The sequence below is a fragment of the Crotalus tigris genome, unplaced genomic scaffold (genome assembly GCF_016545835.1).
Source record: "Crotalus tigris isolate CLP2741 ecotype Arizona unplaced genomic scaffold, ASM1654583v1 scf7180000017973.899353, whole genome shotgun sequence".
Lineage (NCBI taxonomy): Eukaryota > Metazoa > Chordata > Lepidosauria > Squamata > Viperidae > Crotalus > Crotalus tigris.
Genome location: NW_024096753.1, coordinates 590,090 through 607,260, shown reverse-complemented (window position 1 = coordinate 607,260; position 17,171 = coordinate 590,090). Strand labels below are relative to the sequence as shown.

Sequence of the window (17,171 nt, the reverse complement as noted above, 5' to 3'; positions counted from 1 at the left end):
GTAGCAGGACCTGTATCCCTATCTTTTATGGACCTTCAGGAAATATCTGAACTTACTTTTATTCTTTTTTTTCTTGAATTGTATTTTTATGCAACTGAATTGATTGATAATTACTTTTATTCTATTAGTGCATATGTCTCAAGTGATGATTCTCTTAAAGACAATAATATTAAATCAGTACTTGCATATGAGGAATGGTGGGGAAAAAGGATATCCTGACTGATAGAATACTGCAATGTGCTATGCATTATTTAAATAAGGTTTTGAAAATTGTCAGTAGGATAAAATGTACCACCTAAGTATTAGTAGGTGATTATTTAATAATAATAGTAAAGTTGGAAGGGACCTTGGAGGTCATCGAGTCCAACCGCCTGCTCAGGCAGGAAACCCTATATCATTTCGAATAAATGGCTGTCCAGTCTCTTCTTAAAAACCTCCAGTGTTGGAGCATTCACTGCTTCTGGAGGCAGGTTGTTCCACTGATTAATTGTTCTAACTGTTAGGAAGTTTCTTCTTATTTCTAGGTTACTTCTCTCCTTGATTAGCTTCCACCCGTTGCTTCTTGTCCTGCCTTCAGGTGCCTTGGAAAATAGCTTGACACCCTCTTCTTTGTGGCAGCCCCTGAGATATTGGAACACTGCTATCATGTCCCCCCTATTTCATAGGAAAGCTTTATCAGTAATTACACTGGGATATTTTGCATCCAATTTAGGTTGAAAATACTAGCTGCACTTTTTAGTAATTAAGGCCATACCATGTTCCCATCTCTGAGAACAATTAAATTGGCTACTGTGGAAGAAAGAATATTTTTCACCTATTAGCCCCAAACATTTGACATAAGCAGTTACCATAAGTGTCATTAAAAAACATAACTAATATAAATAAAACACTCATTCAAATTAACAGTATATACTTTAATTCAAAATATTCTAGACATAAGAAAGTACTTGTCTGCTTTCTAATATATGCAGATAAAAAGAGATCATTAACCAATTTGGGCTAACATATGCACTAGGCTAAAACCCATGCATATGTGATACATTTTTAATATATAGCAAACATCAATCTAGTTACAAGGCGAATACAATTTTTGTGATCCCATTCTTGGATATTTTGCTCTATCCATTTTTTTATAGAATATAAAAAGGATTTACATTTTAAAATAGAAACGAGAAAGACTGCAACACCAGGAAGCACTATTTTCCACAATTTATAAGGAAATAGAAACACTAAATTTGCTTATTGTAATTGTGAATAGTAAATCTGTTATGCCAATGCTATACTTAAAACTGTCTGACAACCAACAAATGTTGGTTCTTACTAAATTATCTTAACTGAAAAGCGTTAAGTACATAGATACTGCATTAATTCAATATATGTTACATACATTTAATAAGTTTTACTAAATATATTATGTAGATGATTTCCCCCTATTTATTTATTATATTACAAATTTTACTTATTTCTTTACAAATTTTGAATCTTTTGAATTTATTTTAATCTTTCATTAATAAAAATAGTATTGGTCAATACTATTAAACATGGTGTTGAGATTGATTCTCAAACTTTGTGATGTTTTGGCCTCTTCATGTAATACATATCACACACATGCACACATAATAAATTAATTGTGTGACCCTTTCCATAAATAGGCACACAAGTCCTAGAGAAAGAAAGCAAATTGATGGATGCACCTAACTGAGATGCCAAGGAAAGAATGTTCTATGCTTTGACAACAACCAAGTTGGAAGAGTCCAACAAGAATGGAATGTGCTCCAGAAAGATTCCCAGCTAGATCATTGCTGGATTTCCATTATGATGCATTCTCTTCTTGCAAGAAGTAAAAAGCAAATAAAAACTTGAGGCATAATGCCTCCTAGAAAGAAGCCCAAGAAGAGCCACCCTTGGAGTAGGATGAAGGCAAAACCACAGAAGAGTACCTTGAACCTGGCCAAGATGTTTTGAATGGTGCTCAAGAACAAGTTGGGGCTGTTACAGTTTAAGCATAAAGATTACTAAAGAAGAGACTTGATCCAATCTGGTCCAGTCTAGTGCAGCACCAATAGCATAGTGAAGGCCACTTTTATTCATGCACAATGGAAAGTATCACACAGACAAACACACACACACACAAACACACACACACCTCCACTTTGCTTGCAATCTTCAGAGATTCATATTTTATAATTTGAGAATCTCTATGTTTGGGTACTGATGACAAATCTATATTGGGGAATGACAACTCACTAATTCAAGCTGAAGTTATAGCTCCCTTAATCCATATTGCTTAATTAATTTATTTGAAACATTTCCTTACAGCTCTTCATCAAAGTTGATTCTAGAATAATTTATAAAGCCTGAATATGTGGCCTGATTTTTTAAATATGTGCAGCATATGACAGAGATTTGTGATTAGATCAGTTATATTATCCTTACCAAAAATAGAGAGTAGATTTTAGTAATGTTGGCCACAATTTCTGCATTGATAGGTTACTTTAATAATAAATAATAATCTGGCAGCTGTCCTCTTCCATTGCTGAGAATACTGTCACATACGTTCAGCTTTGAATTTATTTATTCAATTTCTTTCCATCTTCTTTTACTTCTTTTTGCCTGTTATGTATACTGTATCAGTTGCCTTAAAATATCATTTTAGCTACCTAACTCAGATCTTAGGTACAAGATGTCCTGTTTGTAATAATTATTTGACAATAAAATTTTCTAAAATTTTCATTGTAGTAACAATAATATTTTAAAAGCTATATTGGTGAAATGAATCCTATTCCTCTTCAGAATTTAATCTATCCTTTCTATTGGCATTGAATTAATTATGTTGAGTTGCCCCTTAGTTATTGGAACTGTTTGGCTAGGGTTGTTTCTGTTTGTTCTTTCTTGCAGATTCTCTAATTCACTTTATTCAGGGTTACAATCATAACAAAGATGATTTTTGCAATACATTTGAAATAGATGATGTAATTATTTGCAGCTGATTTCTGTTTCTTTAGTCTCTCTTCCTCCTTGGGTCCCTATCTTGATACTACCACAAACATCTGTGCATTGATACATACTATCCAAATCCCCAATCGGTGTTCCAAGTTCAGTTCAGTATTCAATGACAGATGACACATAAAACTGCACAAATAAACTTGATACAGCTATGCATGCAGTCACGTCTACACTGTGTTTTACAGCATTTGTTGCTCCAGTTCGTATCCAGGCATCGTAGGATGCATTAGAAAGTAATAGAAGTGAATATAAAAATAAAATGTACCCTATTTTTGCAATGTGTGTGTGGGAAGGAGAGTTTGTACCTTAATGTTGGAAATATGCAATTAAAAAAAATAAAATTCAGATACATATTAAAAACAGGTATATAAAAAAACACAATTTCATAATGCAGAGGTTTTATGTTAGCAGCAAGACCTAGTTCTTTGGACAGTCACAGGAGGATAACAACACGCTATATAGCAATTCCACCACAGAATGTAAACTGGAGATGCAGAAAGAGTTAATAGCCCTCTTATCCCTGACACTGTTTTCATCATTTTTGCTAGGATTAAATCCATTTATCTCACTCATTGGCAGGGAACATTAGCCACACCTTGCTGTCAGTGGCCTCAGAGAACAGAATCTTTCTTTCCTCAAAATTTATTTGAGAACAACAGTGCTTTTGAGATACCCTTATCTGAACACTTGCAATATTGATATGCCATACAAGGTTACCTATTACTAGCTCCTGAAGATCCCAAGAAAAAACACTAGAAATCTGAAATGTCAGATCAGCCCAGGGGCCTAACATTAGTTAACAACGTTCATTAACATATAACTGTTGGGTGGTAAAAGATTTGTGAACTTTAGAAAAAGAGGGTAGATGGTATAATTAATTTAGTTTTGTAAGGCAGGGGTTCCCAATCCCTGGTCCGTGACCAGTATCGGGCCACGGCATGCCAGCAACCAGTCTGCACAAACAAAGAAAGCCTGCACAAACAGGATGCAGGCAGCACACAAAACGATGCCTTCTCCAGTCCGGGGAAAAACCTTTCTCCAAGTAACTAGTCCCTGGTGCCCAAAAGGTTGGGGACCTCTGTTGTAAAGTATTTGTGACCCCAAGCACCTGTCTTATATTTGCTCATAAATGTGGATGTGATTCCTTGGTTGGATTAATTTGTTGGTTTGTACATGAATGAGTCGTTGCCTATAGGGATGGGAATAGTCTCTGGGAAGATTTACAAAGGCTTGATTTCCCCTTAAGGCGACAAATGGCTAGGAAAGGATGCAACTGTGCACAGAACTGTGCATATTGGCAGCTTTATGGCTTCTAAATTTTGTAGATTTATTTTAAAGATTCAGTTTAAAAGGTTATAACAGATTAAAAACTGAAGTAAGATTTATATTTAACATTATCTAAAAGTTAAACATTATATCAGTGATACATGCATATGGTTTCCTCTGCCCAGTATGCTCCAGATTTGAGGGGCCCACCATTCAGAATCTTCAGAGATGACAGGCTAACATACTATAAATCTCCAGGGTTCAAGTAAAATTAATTTATGCTTTCAAATACATTAAAACAAATTTCTCATTTCAACTATGCATATACCAAATTTCAAAAGTATTTTATAATTCAGTGATGTTTTCCATCCATATCATTATTGCAGTATAAATTGCAAGTTTACAGATTTACTCATGGGAATGAAGCATATATATTTACAGTAAAAAAGTATTTTGTAGTTTTCCAAGCAAAAAAGGAAAAATATCTCATATTCCAGAGAGTAACTATATCTGTAAATGGATGAGAGATTCAGTTCTTAAAGGCTTACTTTGAAAAAGGTTCAGTTTCTAACAAATTATTAAGTCATTCAACTGTTACATCAACAAATTTATTTTTATGCCACCTTTATTATTTTTTAAATAACTCAAGATAATAAGCATACCTAATATTCCTTCCTTCTCCTATTTTCTTCTCAAAAACAAGAAGAGGTGAGTTGGGCTGAGAGAGAATAATCAAAGTCACACAGCCAGTTTAGAAAATTTGGAGTCACTCCAGCTAAGTTAATGGTATGTTAAAGTAGTGGGTAATCAAGAAAAATCTACATAAATATTTAATTTTTCTCAAGGCAGATAGGTAGTCTCACAAATGTTTTTCTCCTTACCATTACATACTGCATTTTCTTCAAACCATCAAACAACTATAGGCAATATAAAAGCAGTTGTACATTCTTAGCTTCTCTAGGCTATTTTAAAAAAAGTAAACTAAACTTCTGAATAGTGGGAATGTCAAAATATTGAAGAGATCAGTTTTGCTCAAACTGTATTATATTTCATCTAAAAATGGTATTAATGTTTGTAGATGATAGCTTATAATTATGTCAAAATATTCTCCTACAACAAATCTCCTGGATTTTTATATTATTGTCAGGGTGCTTAGTAATTTGTTTTGAATTTTGCTGGGTGATGTTTTTGTATTGTTAGAATAGAAAGAATGTGCTACTAACATGTTCCGTTATATAACTTTCCATTATTCTGAAGTCTTCCCCATAAAATATGGTAAGCTAGGAAGACTGCAGTCTCCTAATGAGAAAATTATAGGTAGTCCTCAGCAATTGGGACCAGAATTTCCATAAACAATCATAAAGTATGTTGTCACATGATTGCATTGCTTAACAACAGCAATTCCAGCACTCTTTATTGCATTGTTATGTAAGGACATGAGTCGTTAAGTGAGTCCCAGGTAGCTTACAAGGAGACTGGCAGGCAGGGAAGTCATGAAGTCATCACAGGAGTGCTGTGACAACCATAACTTCAGGGACCAGTTGAACAATCCCCCCTTTCAGTGCCATCATAAGTTTGAATAATCATGGTAAGCAAGGGATTGTCTGTGTACAATAAAAGACCCTAATTTCCACTCCTCATCCATCTCATATTATGTCTAAGAATACACATGATCATTTCACTAAAATTATCCTTCTTGGAAAGTCACTTAAAAATAATCTATTTTTCAAACTGATGAAAATTGTGGTGGTGGTGGTGGTGGTGGTGGTGGTAGTGGTGGTGGTGGTGGTGGTGGTGAATCCATACAATGCTAATAATAATTTATGAAATCCAGGGTGACATAGGATGCAATTCATTCATGTCTTATGTCTACAGGAAAACCAGGAATGGTATACTCTATTATTGTAATAAGGTATTGTTTCAAAACCTTGAAAGCCTGACCAAGTTTTTCTCTGACCCTCCTTATATTAACAAAGTCATATAATGAGTTTCTTTCTTATGCTCTTTTCAACCTCCGGGGTTTATAATTGATTCTCCAAGTTCCTTCTAAATGGTCCTTTCACACTAAGCTCATTTTTAAATGTACACCAACTTGGGACAATCACTCAGTTCTTTCTCTTTTTTTTTTCTTTGTTACTATGTTTAAGACTCATTTTTTTTCCTCTCATTGAATGAGAAATTACATTATTACTTTATATATTACAGATTATTGTTCTTCAATAACTTTGCTTTTTTTTCCTTAGCTATAAAAATGGATGGTTACAGTTGTTTGGAGGATAGGAAAAGGATTTGACTTTTCAGATGCATATTGTTGCTATCCAAACTACAGTGATATTTGTTGAAGTGTTTTATGAATGAATAATTTGAAAAACACTTTTAAGTAAATATCATTAATACTGATCTGCAACATACATATTCCATCCTAGCATACAACAGCATTGTTTTCTCCATTATACCTAGCATTATTTGGTCATCTACATTCCACAGAGAGACAGCACTGGGAAAACATACATTCTGATAATTCTGATCAAACAAGTCTTGATCACACAATTCCAGTAAAAAAACATTCTTGTGATTATTGATGCTTACAAAAACATTTTCTCATAAATTATGAGAGAAGCCTCTCGTAATTATATTTCATTGTGATAAAAGACATCGTTACTTTTTGCATTAGGGTTTTCCTGTTGATTTTTTTGTATTTAGTGTAACCCAGGGTGTGCTTCAATTACTTCAGAGTGATAGGATTGTCATCATTCAACAAATCATTAATTATCAACCTGTCTTTAATTTAAAAAATGTAAAACTAAAAAGTGAATAAATGGAAGAAAAAAGAAAAGCAATATCGATTTAATGATTAGTTAGTGACATTCTTGTAAAATTATATGTTAATTCAATGTAGCTGGATACTACTAAATGTTAGGATAAACTGATATAAACAAAATTGATTAGTACAAATTTGCCCAATATGCCTTTCTAAAATGATTGTCTTTTATTCTCAGTTCTGGTCAGCTTCTAAGGATTTTATTTCCAGAACATAATCTTGATATCACTACTTTATAGGATTTGGACTGTTGTCCACTATTGGTTTTTCCTTAATGAGGCATAACTCAATGGTAAAATCTTGGTTTTGATAACCACATATTGTCTGTATTTTTATCTGCAGATTTTCCACATGACCTACGATCTAGCCAGTGCTGTGGTGAGAATCTTCAATCTCATTGGAATGATGTTGCTTCTTTGCCATTGGGATGGTTGCCTTCAGTTCTTGGTCCCATTGCTTCAAGATTTCCCAGAAGATTGCTGGGTGTCCCTAAATGGTATGGTTGTAAGTATTGTTCATTTTTCATTGTGTTTTTTCAGACATTCTTTTAAGCTTTTGAAGTCAGAATGGTAAGGAAAGAGAAGTTAATTAAGTACCTATTGTATTAACAGTGGAAATATTGCCAATTGCTGAGTTTCAAATCTGTCTCAGAGTGGAATGTGAAAATAAATTGAAGGACTAGAACAATAATGCATAATTTAATTGATTCAAGGATTTGTTTATTTCAGGAAGGGGTTTCAGATATTTTCAAGGAAGAAGAAAGAAATTTGGCTGTCATATTCTAATTTTTACAGTGCAAAATCAGGCTCCGGGGTCCATAAAAATATGCTAGTGAATTGCACGTAGATACTATGCCACCATTTCTGCATCCATAAAAAAAAAATATGCTAGTGAATTCGTGTAGATACCATGCCACCATTTGTGCATCTTTGAATAGGATATGATCAGTGTAATAGATTAAATATGATCTTCAAGAACGATATAGGGTATTTGCTGGTGGAACATAAACCATTCGTTTTCTAAAGATGGTAAACATTAAAAACTTCTTAGAACATGAACCATCAATTTAATTAGTGTTGTTGCTCTTACACTACGAAATGAATGTAATTTAAGTCTATAAGCTGCCAACTTCTACCTCCATCACATTTAGAACAACATGATACTCATTCTAATAACATACTGGTGGAGAATAAGTCAGATCATCTTCTGAATATATTGAGCAACCATAGAAGAACTGGAGTATAGAAAACATCATTTTCCATTTAAATAAAAAAATCTCTTCTTCCATAGCTGAAAAGCTTTCAACTTTCTTTGCTAAAACTGATTTTTTCCCTCCAATATAAAATGTTATTTTGTAATAACTTAAAAATTTATTAAAAATAAAAAAGGTATAAAAATAAACTGAGTAATTTATTGCTTATTTTTTGAAAAAAATGGTTGTTCACAGTCATAAGAAGCTGACTAATAAAGTAGGCAGTTGGGTAAAAAAAAGGTTTAAGAAAATGATAGTATAAAACTGAATATTGTCTAGTAGCACATACTCAACAAAATTAAAATTAAGGAGAAGTAGAGTTGCAATTAACTGGCTTAGTATAGCTTATGTAGTTTCTTAATCATATTCTCACCCCAAAAAGTAACTTTGGAGTGTTTGATTAGAAAGGATTAAGCAATTGCAAAAATTGTATCAACATGGCTGCCCAAAAAATTAACACTTATTGGTATATGATTTTTTTATTGAATAAACCACAGTTGACTCGTATGTTTTTCTGAGATATAACTCATTATTTACAATGATATAATTCAATCAATAGCCCAAATCAAAAGCAAAGAAACAAACCCCATATCTTTGCTTAAAATATGCAGTTGTTAACATGTTAGCATGATCTAAATGTAGAGTAATTCAATATTAAAAAATAATCAAGCAAGATTTTAACATATTTAAGTAAGAACCATGACTAACTTGAACCAATTATTATCATCTTCCCTCACCACTCTGGAACCAAGAAAGGCATGTGGAATTACTTCCTTCAGGTTTCTTTATTGTTCCTTACCCATAGACAGAACACTTGTCAGACTACAGCAACTGTTTGCATAACTACAGATAGACTCTGAGAGTCACTAGGGAGGAACCGTATTAAGCCTCTACCTCCTATCAAATATTCCATGCTTTGCTGCTTCTCTGCTCTCTGCAGCCCCACCCCTTGGGAATAAAGGCTACATTTCACAACATTTATATGTTTTATGTCAAGTAAAGATCAGCTACAGATTATTGGTTCAGAATATTGGTTTAGTTTTTCAATTTGTATAGATATAAATTTCATATTATAAAACACAAGCATTTTCAATCTTATAAATGTGTCTGAATGATAACATATTTAATATTCTGCTGATGCAAAGCAAACATTAATTTTATTTCTGCAAAATTTTCACTTCCCAAAATAAGTTTTTTGACATAGCATATCAGATAGTAATTTCACATAATGAATTTATGTCAATAAAAATTTAATAGATTAGAATTGGCATAGGGGTATAGGGAAGTGATGCATAATAAAAGGAGAATAATAATTGCAAGTCATTATTCTGAAGACTGGATTTAGAAACTTGATGTATCTAATGCTTGTCTCTTACTGATCTAAAGAAAATTCTAGAATGGGACTTAGCTTGCAGCCAAATATTATTTTGCTTCTTAACCTTTTAATCACTGACATTGTTACAAAAGTTTGACTTTCTAAAGAAATGGCTTTAAATATACCATAGATATGCAGTGTGATTACCTCAATTGCTCTTGGAATATATCTTAACAGTACAAAACTTGAGCCTGAGTGACTAAACATAGAGATGTTTTTCTACTCTTACTTTTCCATGTAGTCTCTTCTATGTTCTTCTATTAGGATGAAGAATCAATCTGGCACTTCTGGAATAGACTATGCAGCCAATTATTTTCCATGGAGTTAGCAAATTAAGTGTAATAATGATTCCATGACTTTCTGTAATTGGTCCAGATTCCTCATCAACCCAAAGGGAATTCACAAGCAGATCTAGGAAATATGAAGGAAAAGTATTGGGATCAAAGAATTAGGGGTCAATATATTGAGGTAAAACAAAAGGTATGCTGAAATCTTAACAATTATTCATATGTATATTTTTAGCTGAAAGAGGCTCTCATTCTCAGAGTGCTTGAGATTTTTTTTTAACCTTGGCATTTTTTATTGTATTGTTGAAATGATGGACAGTATTACTCCAACAGTTTTTGTTTATGCATCTTTCCATTATTTTTAACTTTTTCTAGCAGCCTTACTTCCCAATTTGAAAAAATTATATAAAAATTATTCATTGTATGTCATTGAAATTTAAATGAAGCATGGGAAGCAAAGCTGCAGACTACTAGAAAGATGATTGGACAACAAAAGACAGGATGTTCATTCTCTTTCTCATTCATAACTATGCAGGTGTGAGAACATCATATTCTATCCACATATAGAAATTCATTAAGATTCTCTCCACCCTTGAAAGAAATTTCAGAAGCAAATTCTCTTGCATAAATTGTCAGAAAAAAATGCATGAGATTTTTTTTTTCTGCAGGACACTAAGCAAAACAAAACAGAAACTCAAGAAGACAATTCAAAGAGCAGTTTGTCATTTTAAGAACATGCTTCCAGTTTGGAACAGCTTTCTCTTCCACCAACAGTAACTAATTGATTGTCAGGCACAAAGAAGCTGGTCCGTACTCAGAATTACTGAAAGTTACTCCTTTAATGCAATGCCTATTTACAAGAATCTCCCGAGACTGACTGCATTTTCTTAGGAACAATCAGATAAGCCTCCAGGGACCCTGAAAGAGATAAGGCTTGTGCTGCTTTTTATTGTGCAAGGATTCTAAGCTCAACCCCCTCTTCACATCAAAGAGAGAAGCAACCTTCAACTAAGGAGAAATTTCCTGACAGAACAATTAATCAGTAGAACAACCTGCCTCCAGAAGTTGTGAATGCTCCAACACTGGACAATTTGTCTGAAATGATATAGGGTTTCCTGCCTAAGCAGGGGGTTGGACTAGAAGATCTCCAAGGTCTTTTCCAACTCTATTATTATTATTATTATTATTATTATTATTATTATTATTATTATTATTGTTGTTGTTGTTGTTGTTGTTGTTGTTGTTGTTGTTGTTGTTGAATCTCCCCTCCCATTCTAGCTGGAGATTCTACTGTATCAATAAAGTATATTAATATTGCAGTTTTCCTCATTATTGTTACATTATGATGTCATTTTGTGTTCACAACAGCACACTTATGAGATAGATTGAATGGAACCTAAAGCTGTGTTACCTAATCTCAGCCCAACACCTAAGCCACTAACCTTTTTACCTATGATGATCCCAGAAATTGATAGACTCTAAAATTGAACCCCACTGAACTCTTTTGTTACATTAAACACTGCTTTCAAAATTTTTAACAACTTTTAACTTATTCCATGGTTCATCACACAATCAGCTTTTGTCCATCTATCAACTCCTTCCCAAGGTCTGTCTTTTGTAATTGACTGATGGTGATTTTGTTAATGCTAGTAGTATTCAAATGGTGCTCTAGTTGCTTCTTGACTGCATCCAAAGTGCCTATTGCTATTGGTACTACCTTTGTTTTCTTTATTACTATTATTTTACTATTATCACTGCACCACTTTCATTGTTACTATTGCTCCAGCTATTCCATATCATCATTGACAATTCTATTTATCCATTCTAAATTATTTTTATGTGAAATAAATATTCTCTTCTTAGTCAGATATATCTTCTTTGACTTATTTGTATCATTCATTTTCTCTTTTTTCTTAGTTTTGATTTTTGACTATTGTAGTCAGAGTCTCCTACATGTTTCTACCAATCTGAAGACATTCAGACATTCTTAGCTGATCAGCTATACATTTGCTGACAAGTGTAGCTTTTCAAACAAAATGGTGACATAGCTTCAGAAATGTAATTACCCTAATAAAAAGGTAGGTCACCAAGTTGCTGAGTGGTATGTCTTGATCAACCCCATGCTCTTGGTATTCAGTTTTTTTTATAGCTCCCTCCCCAAACACACAAGAAACAAAAAAATGCACATTTTTACAGAGTTTTGTAAGCCAGGTGTTCAATGAAAGGAACAAAAGCACTCCCAAATGAGCTAGTCAGAATGAAAGAAAGATTTTGTATTGTATCATGTAGAGAGTATCATAAAAGACAGTGAAAAGCAATCCCAGTGCAATCACCTTTGAAACTCAGGGAGAACTAGTTGCCTACGTTACATGGAGTAACTCTACACGTGGTTGTGTAGGACAGAGTTCCAAAGAAACTACTGGGACTTATTTCCACATAAAATCTTCAAGTGAGAAAAGCAAGCAGACAATCATCTCCACTGGTACTTAATGATTCCATTTAATATTTATTTAGTCCTTCTCTACAATTGGCATATTAAAATAATATACATTTCTTTTCAGTGTCACAGTTCTAGATTGTGGTGAAAAAGAAACAGTTGTTAAGATTTAACTTGTTTTAATTGTGACCAATTTTGTTTCACTGTTGTACTTAACTCATTCTTGAATGAATTGATATTTTGACTATGATGGATTAAGTTTGCCTTAAAAATATTAAAAGTATTCAAAGATAGCGTAAGGATCCCAGAGCTATATTTTAAGGAAAGTCATAGTATTCCTCTAAGATGGAATTACTATTCATAGCTAGGATGAAATAGAAGGAACCAAAAACAATCTAACTCACTTCCATAAAAATATTTACATACATATAAGACTCAGAAGAGAACTTTATATTTATTTGCTTGTTTATTTAAACCATTTGCAATTAGCTCTTCCTTCTGAAAGCCTTGGATGTGTAGAATTGAGCATATGTCACTAAATCTTATCAATACAACTCTTCAATCCTCTTTTAACATAAGTGAATTTTTATCTTAATGTGGTATTTTTGTAATATTGTACTCACTGCTAGCATAACACTAAATTAGGAATACTTTTAAAAAATCAATAATAGCAGAGCAATTTGCCATAATCCTCTGACATCAGAACTATCCAGAGAGTAGAAAGAAAGAAAGGTCAACCTTTCCACTTCTCACCCCTTTCTAAGGTTTCTGTCCATTCATAGTAATTGGAAGAGTTGTCTATATTAACTGCAGACCTAATAGCAAAGCAACAGCACTTAGATTTATATACCACTTCATAGCCCTCCCTGAGCAATTTACAGGTCAGTCCAGTTGCCTTTTGAAAAATAATGATGTGATAGGTGATGTTGCTGATCAGAGGAACTAATAAAGTGGTTAAACATCTTGCAGTGTTGTAAATGACTGAGTTAATGCTGCTGACAATTGGTCTGAGTGGAGTTCTCTCTTTGTGGATGTTAACTTGTTTTCTATCGAAAGGAAGGTTTAAAATGAAAATAGAATGAATAAGGAAAATGTTAAAACAATGCAGCTGTGTTTGAGCTTGATAATTTTGGACTTGTCCTTTTGAATAATTCATTCTTTTCATCAAATCCATTGCAGTTCTATTTCAGAAGACATTGGATGGCATGCAGTAACTGGGAAACTGCTTTATATATTCTATGTAGTCATATAAAAATATTTTTCTTTTTTAACAATACTTTAGTCCTAAGAAAGCACTTTAAAAACTAAACATTAATAGATAAAATAATAGCTATTAATAACATCTTTGGAATAAAATAAAAAAATTACCTTAAGAATGGGAAAATGAAGTAAATAAAATTACCATTGTTAGCAATATTCCAGTATAATTTATGGATGGGAGATATTAACACTGAGTCTTTTGATGCTATTGATGGTGATAATTCTTTTTTTGATAGTCAGTTTGCTGTAGTGCATAAGGCATCAGGTTAAAAACTAGGAGACCGTGAGTTCTAGTCCTACCTTTTGAGCATGATGCCAGCTGGGAATCTTGAGTAAATCACTTTCAGTCAGCTGTAGGAAGATGGCAATGGCAAACTACATCTGAAAAACTTTGCCAAGGAAACTGTAGATACTTGTCCAGAGAGTCTCCATTTGAACAGAAGGATAAAAAATTCTTTTGTAAGGAAATCTGAAGAACCAAATCCTCCAGATATTATTGAACTATACCTCCAATCGTCTTTGGGTTTTGGACATGCGAGTTAAATCTGAACTCTGTAATGGTATGGGGGAATAACCTTGGGAGAAAGGGTAAAGAAATGCATCTTGGACAATAGTAAGATAAGAGGGAGCATAATCCAGAGCTGCATAGTGGGCAGAGCAAGAGGCTCAAGAGGAACGCTTCTTATGTTATTGAGCTGTGAAGGTGGCAGCAGGAGAATTGTAGTTCAGACTTGCAGGATTCTCTTAAGATAGCTTTACAATAAAGTAGAATTAGCTTATCTAGTCATGTTTCCTGTCTGGTCTACCTAAGGCTGATGACTCTAACACAATATTTCTCAATCTGGGCAACTTGAAGATGGGTGGACTTCAACTCCCAGAATTCCCCAGTCAGCAGTTGCTCGCTGGGGAATTCTGGAAGTTGAAGTCCACACATCTTCAAATTGCCCAGGTTGAGAAACACTGCGTCTAACAGCACAGAAGTTTGTTTTGGTTCTCTTCATGTTGTGAATTGGAATTTTCAGAAAGTCCTAACAATAGCTTAAGATTCCATAAAATAGACTTCATCATCTAATGTTTGCATTGTTCTTTTTTTTTCTTCCTAATGTTTTACTGCAAGTGCAGTGTCTGATTTTTTTCTAGATGGACCAAGTGTTTACCCATTGGCTGTGATAGGAATTGAGCCTGATATCATGTGCTAAAAGAGAATTGTAAGGAGTTGAACTGAAAGGTGTGAGTGAAGGAAAGTACTAGGACAAACAGTCTAATTTTAGAGAGAAGCTAACTAAGGTTTTGAGGGATATGTCAATGGGCCAATACTTCTAAAAATGGAAAAGAACAGGACAAAACTTGAACAGCGTCATGTTAGAAACTGAATTAATTAATGACTGAATACAGTTTCTTTTCTTTTCTCACATTAAAAATTAATTTTGGCAGTGACTTTGATAGGGTTTGTGGTAGCAACATAATTCCCAAGACAAAACATCATAGAGGAAGCCAGAGAACAAGACAAGTTATCAAGGAGAGGTTGAAGACTGTGATTATTATTTTTAATGAAAGTCCTAGCTCATAGTAACAGTGAAGTGGTCATACTTTTGTGGCAATAGTTTGTATTTCTAATTATAATTAAAAGTTGTGTTTCAGCTGATAAATATATTTTGTTGAAGGTCACTACTGATAAAGAAGAATATTTGTAGCTCAGGATTGAAATGAGGGGTCCTTGCTCTCTCTGAGCTTGGTTGTTTTCTTTGAGATATTTCATTTCTTAAACTAGGTAACATCAGTGCTAGTAAGGGGTGGGCTCTGCTCTCATTTTATATTCCACTAGTGTACCCAGCCACGCGTTGCTGTGGCTCAGTGTGGTTAAATGAAAAAGAAAGAAAAGAGAAAGCGCATGTTTGTAATATGTTTAATTTCACAATGCTTGTGGGTATACAATATTTTTTGTTGTTCCATTGTAAGTGCAGATATAGAGATTACGTCCAAAAGATGGCGCTGTTTTTCAAAAAAAGCATGTTTTTACCTGTCACAGGTGTGACATCTATATAATATAGGTATATAAAAACACATGCGTATTCGAATGCAACATTGCTTCAAAATTTCAAAGTAATCGGTGAAGAACTTTCGGAGATTTAAGATTTTGAACAAATGAACATTTACATTTTTATTTATATAGATTGTTCAGTATATGTCATAAGTTGAATGGGTTTAGTCAGAAGAAAACACCACTGAATACAGTTGGGCTTTATTTTTATGTAACTATGAATAGAACTACAAAACCTGCCCTGAAGATTTCATTAATGATCTGTTTCTTTTCGGTGCCTATGTTTTACTGGTTCTTTAATCATCATATTTATTATGTCTTTTAGTCAATAAATACAAGAAAAATAGCATGTTTTTCTACACCTCCGCACAAATTTATATCTCTTTAAACCTTTTACTGTTGATTTTCTCTATCTCCATAAAAACATTGAAATAGGTTTATGCAATTATGTGCAGCTTTTCTCCTTCCCTTGTGCTACTAGAACCCATGTTTAGCTAATGAAATAATATGTATTCACACAGCTTTTGATGAGGATTAGACAAATCAGCAAAGGATTTGTTAGTGGCTATTGGCCATAGTAGCTTCACATTATATATTTCTCATTTCATTGTGAACACTTTTTAATATAATAATAGCAAGATAGATTTATACTCTTGATGTCTTTCACACAAGCTTCCCATGAGGATCTAATTTTCCATAGAACATTGGTTGCTGAATTAGATAATCTTTAGATCAAACCCAGCTGCATAGATATTTCCTTCTTTTCTTCTTCTCTTGATCTTCTTTTGCTCTCTTCTACCTTATCACTTAAATAGTAAAATAAGTACTGGGATCAAAGCATATGTAATATACTTTCTCTTGTGTTTAATTATGTCCTTCTGAGTAGCTTCATAAGAACTATTTGACGTCATCAGTATGATTATTTGATCCACTAGTTCAAACTTTGATATTTAAAATTCAAATCTTATTGGAATAAATTCTTAGGGGGCTGAAATTTAAAATTGAAATTTAAAATTCTATAAAGATTAATTTTATGAAATGATATTGTTCATCCTTTAAATTGTTTTTAGGATATGTTATTTTCCTTACATTGTATTTTTATGGTGATTTATTTGATTGTCTCTTTTAATTAATGCCCAGCTAGATGGATGTATCTAGTAACTTTGGATTAATGTGAAAATAAAAATTATAAGAAAAGTTAAGGAGGCTCAAACCTGGTTAGTATTTACAAGGGAAATCAGCAGAATTGTAATCTAGACCAGGAAGTAGAAAAAAATATCCAGAATATTGATGTGTCTGTTTTTTATTTGCCAGTATTAACTAATCAACAATTAATTTTTATACTGCCCTTAATATTTTTCTCCTCCAATATCTCCACAATAACAACCATGTGAGTAGGTTGTGTTGAAAGAGAATGATTGGCTCA

The 17,171-nt window shown here is 33.2% G+C and overlaps 1 protein-coding gene across 1 annotated transcript in view; it reads left to right on the top strand.

The window, feature by feature from the left end:
- Positions 1-17,171, top strand: part of HCN1 (hyperpolarization activated cyclic nucleotide gated potassium channel 1) — a 155,052-nt gene that overhangs the window by 86,630 nt on the left and 51,251 nt on the right. The window contains exon 3 of the mRNA XM_039345685.1: positions 7,436-7,597. Within this exon, the coding sequence (XP_039201619.1) occupies positions 7,436-7,597 (162 nt within the window). The remainder of the gene's footprint in view (positions 1-7,435; positions 7,598-17,171) is intronic.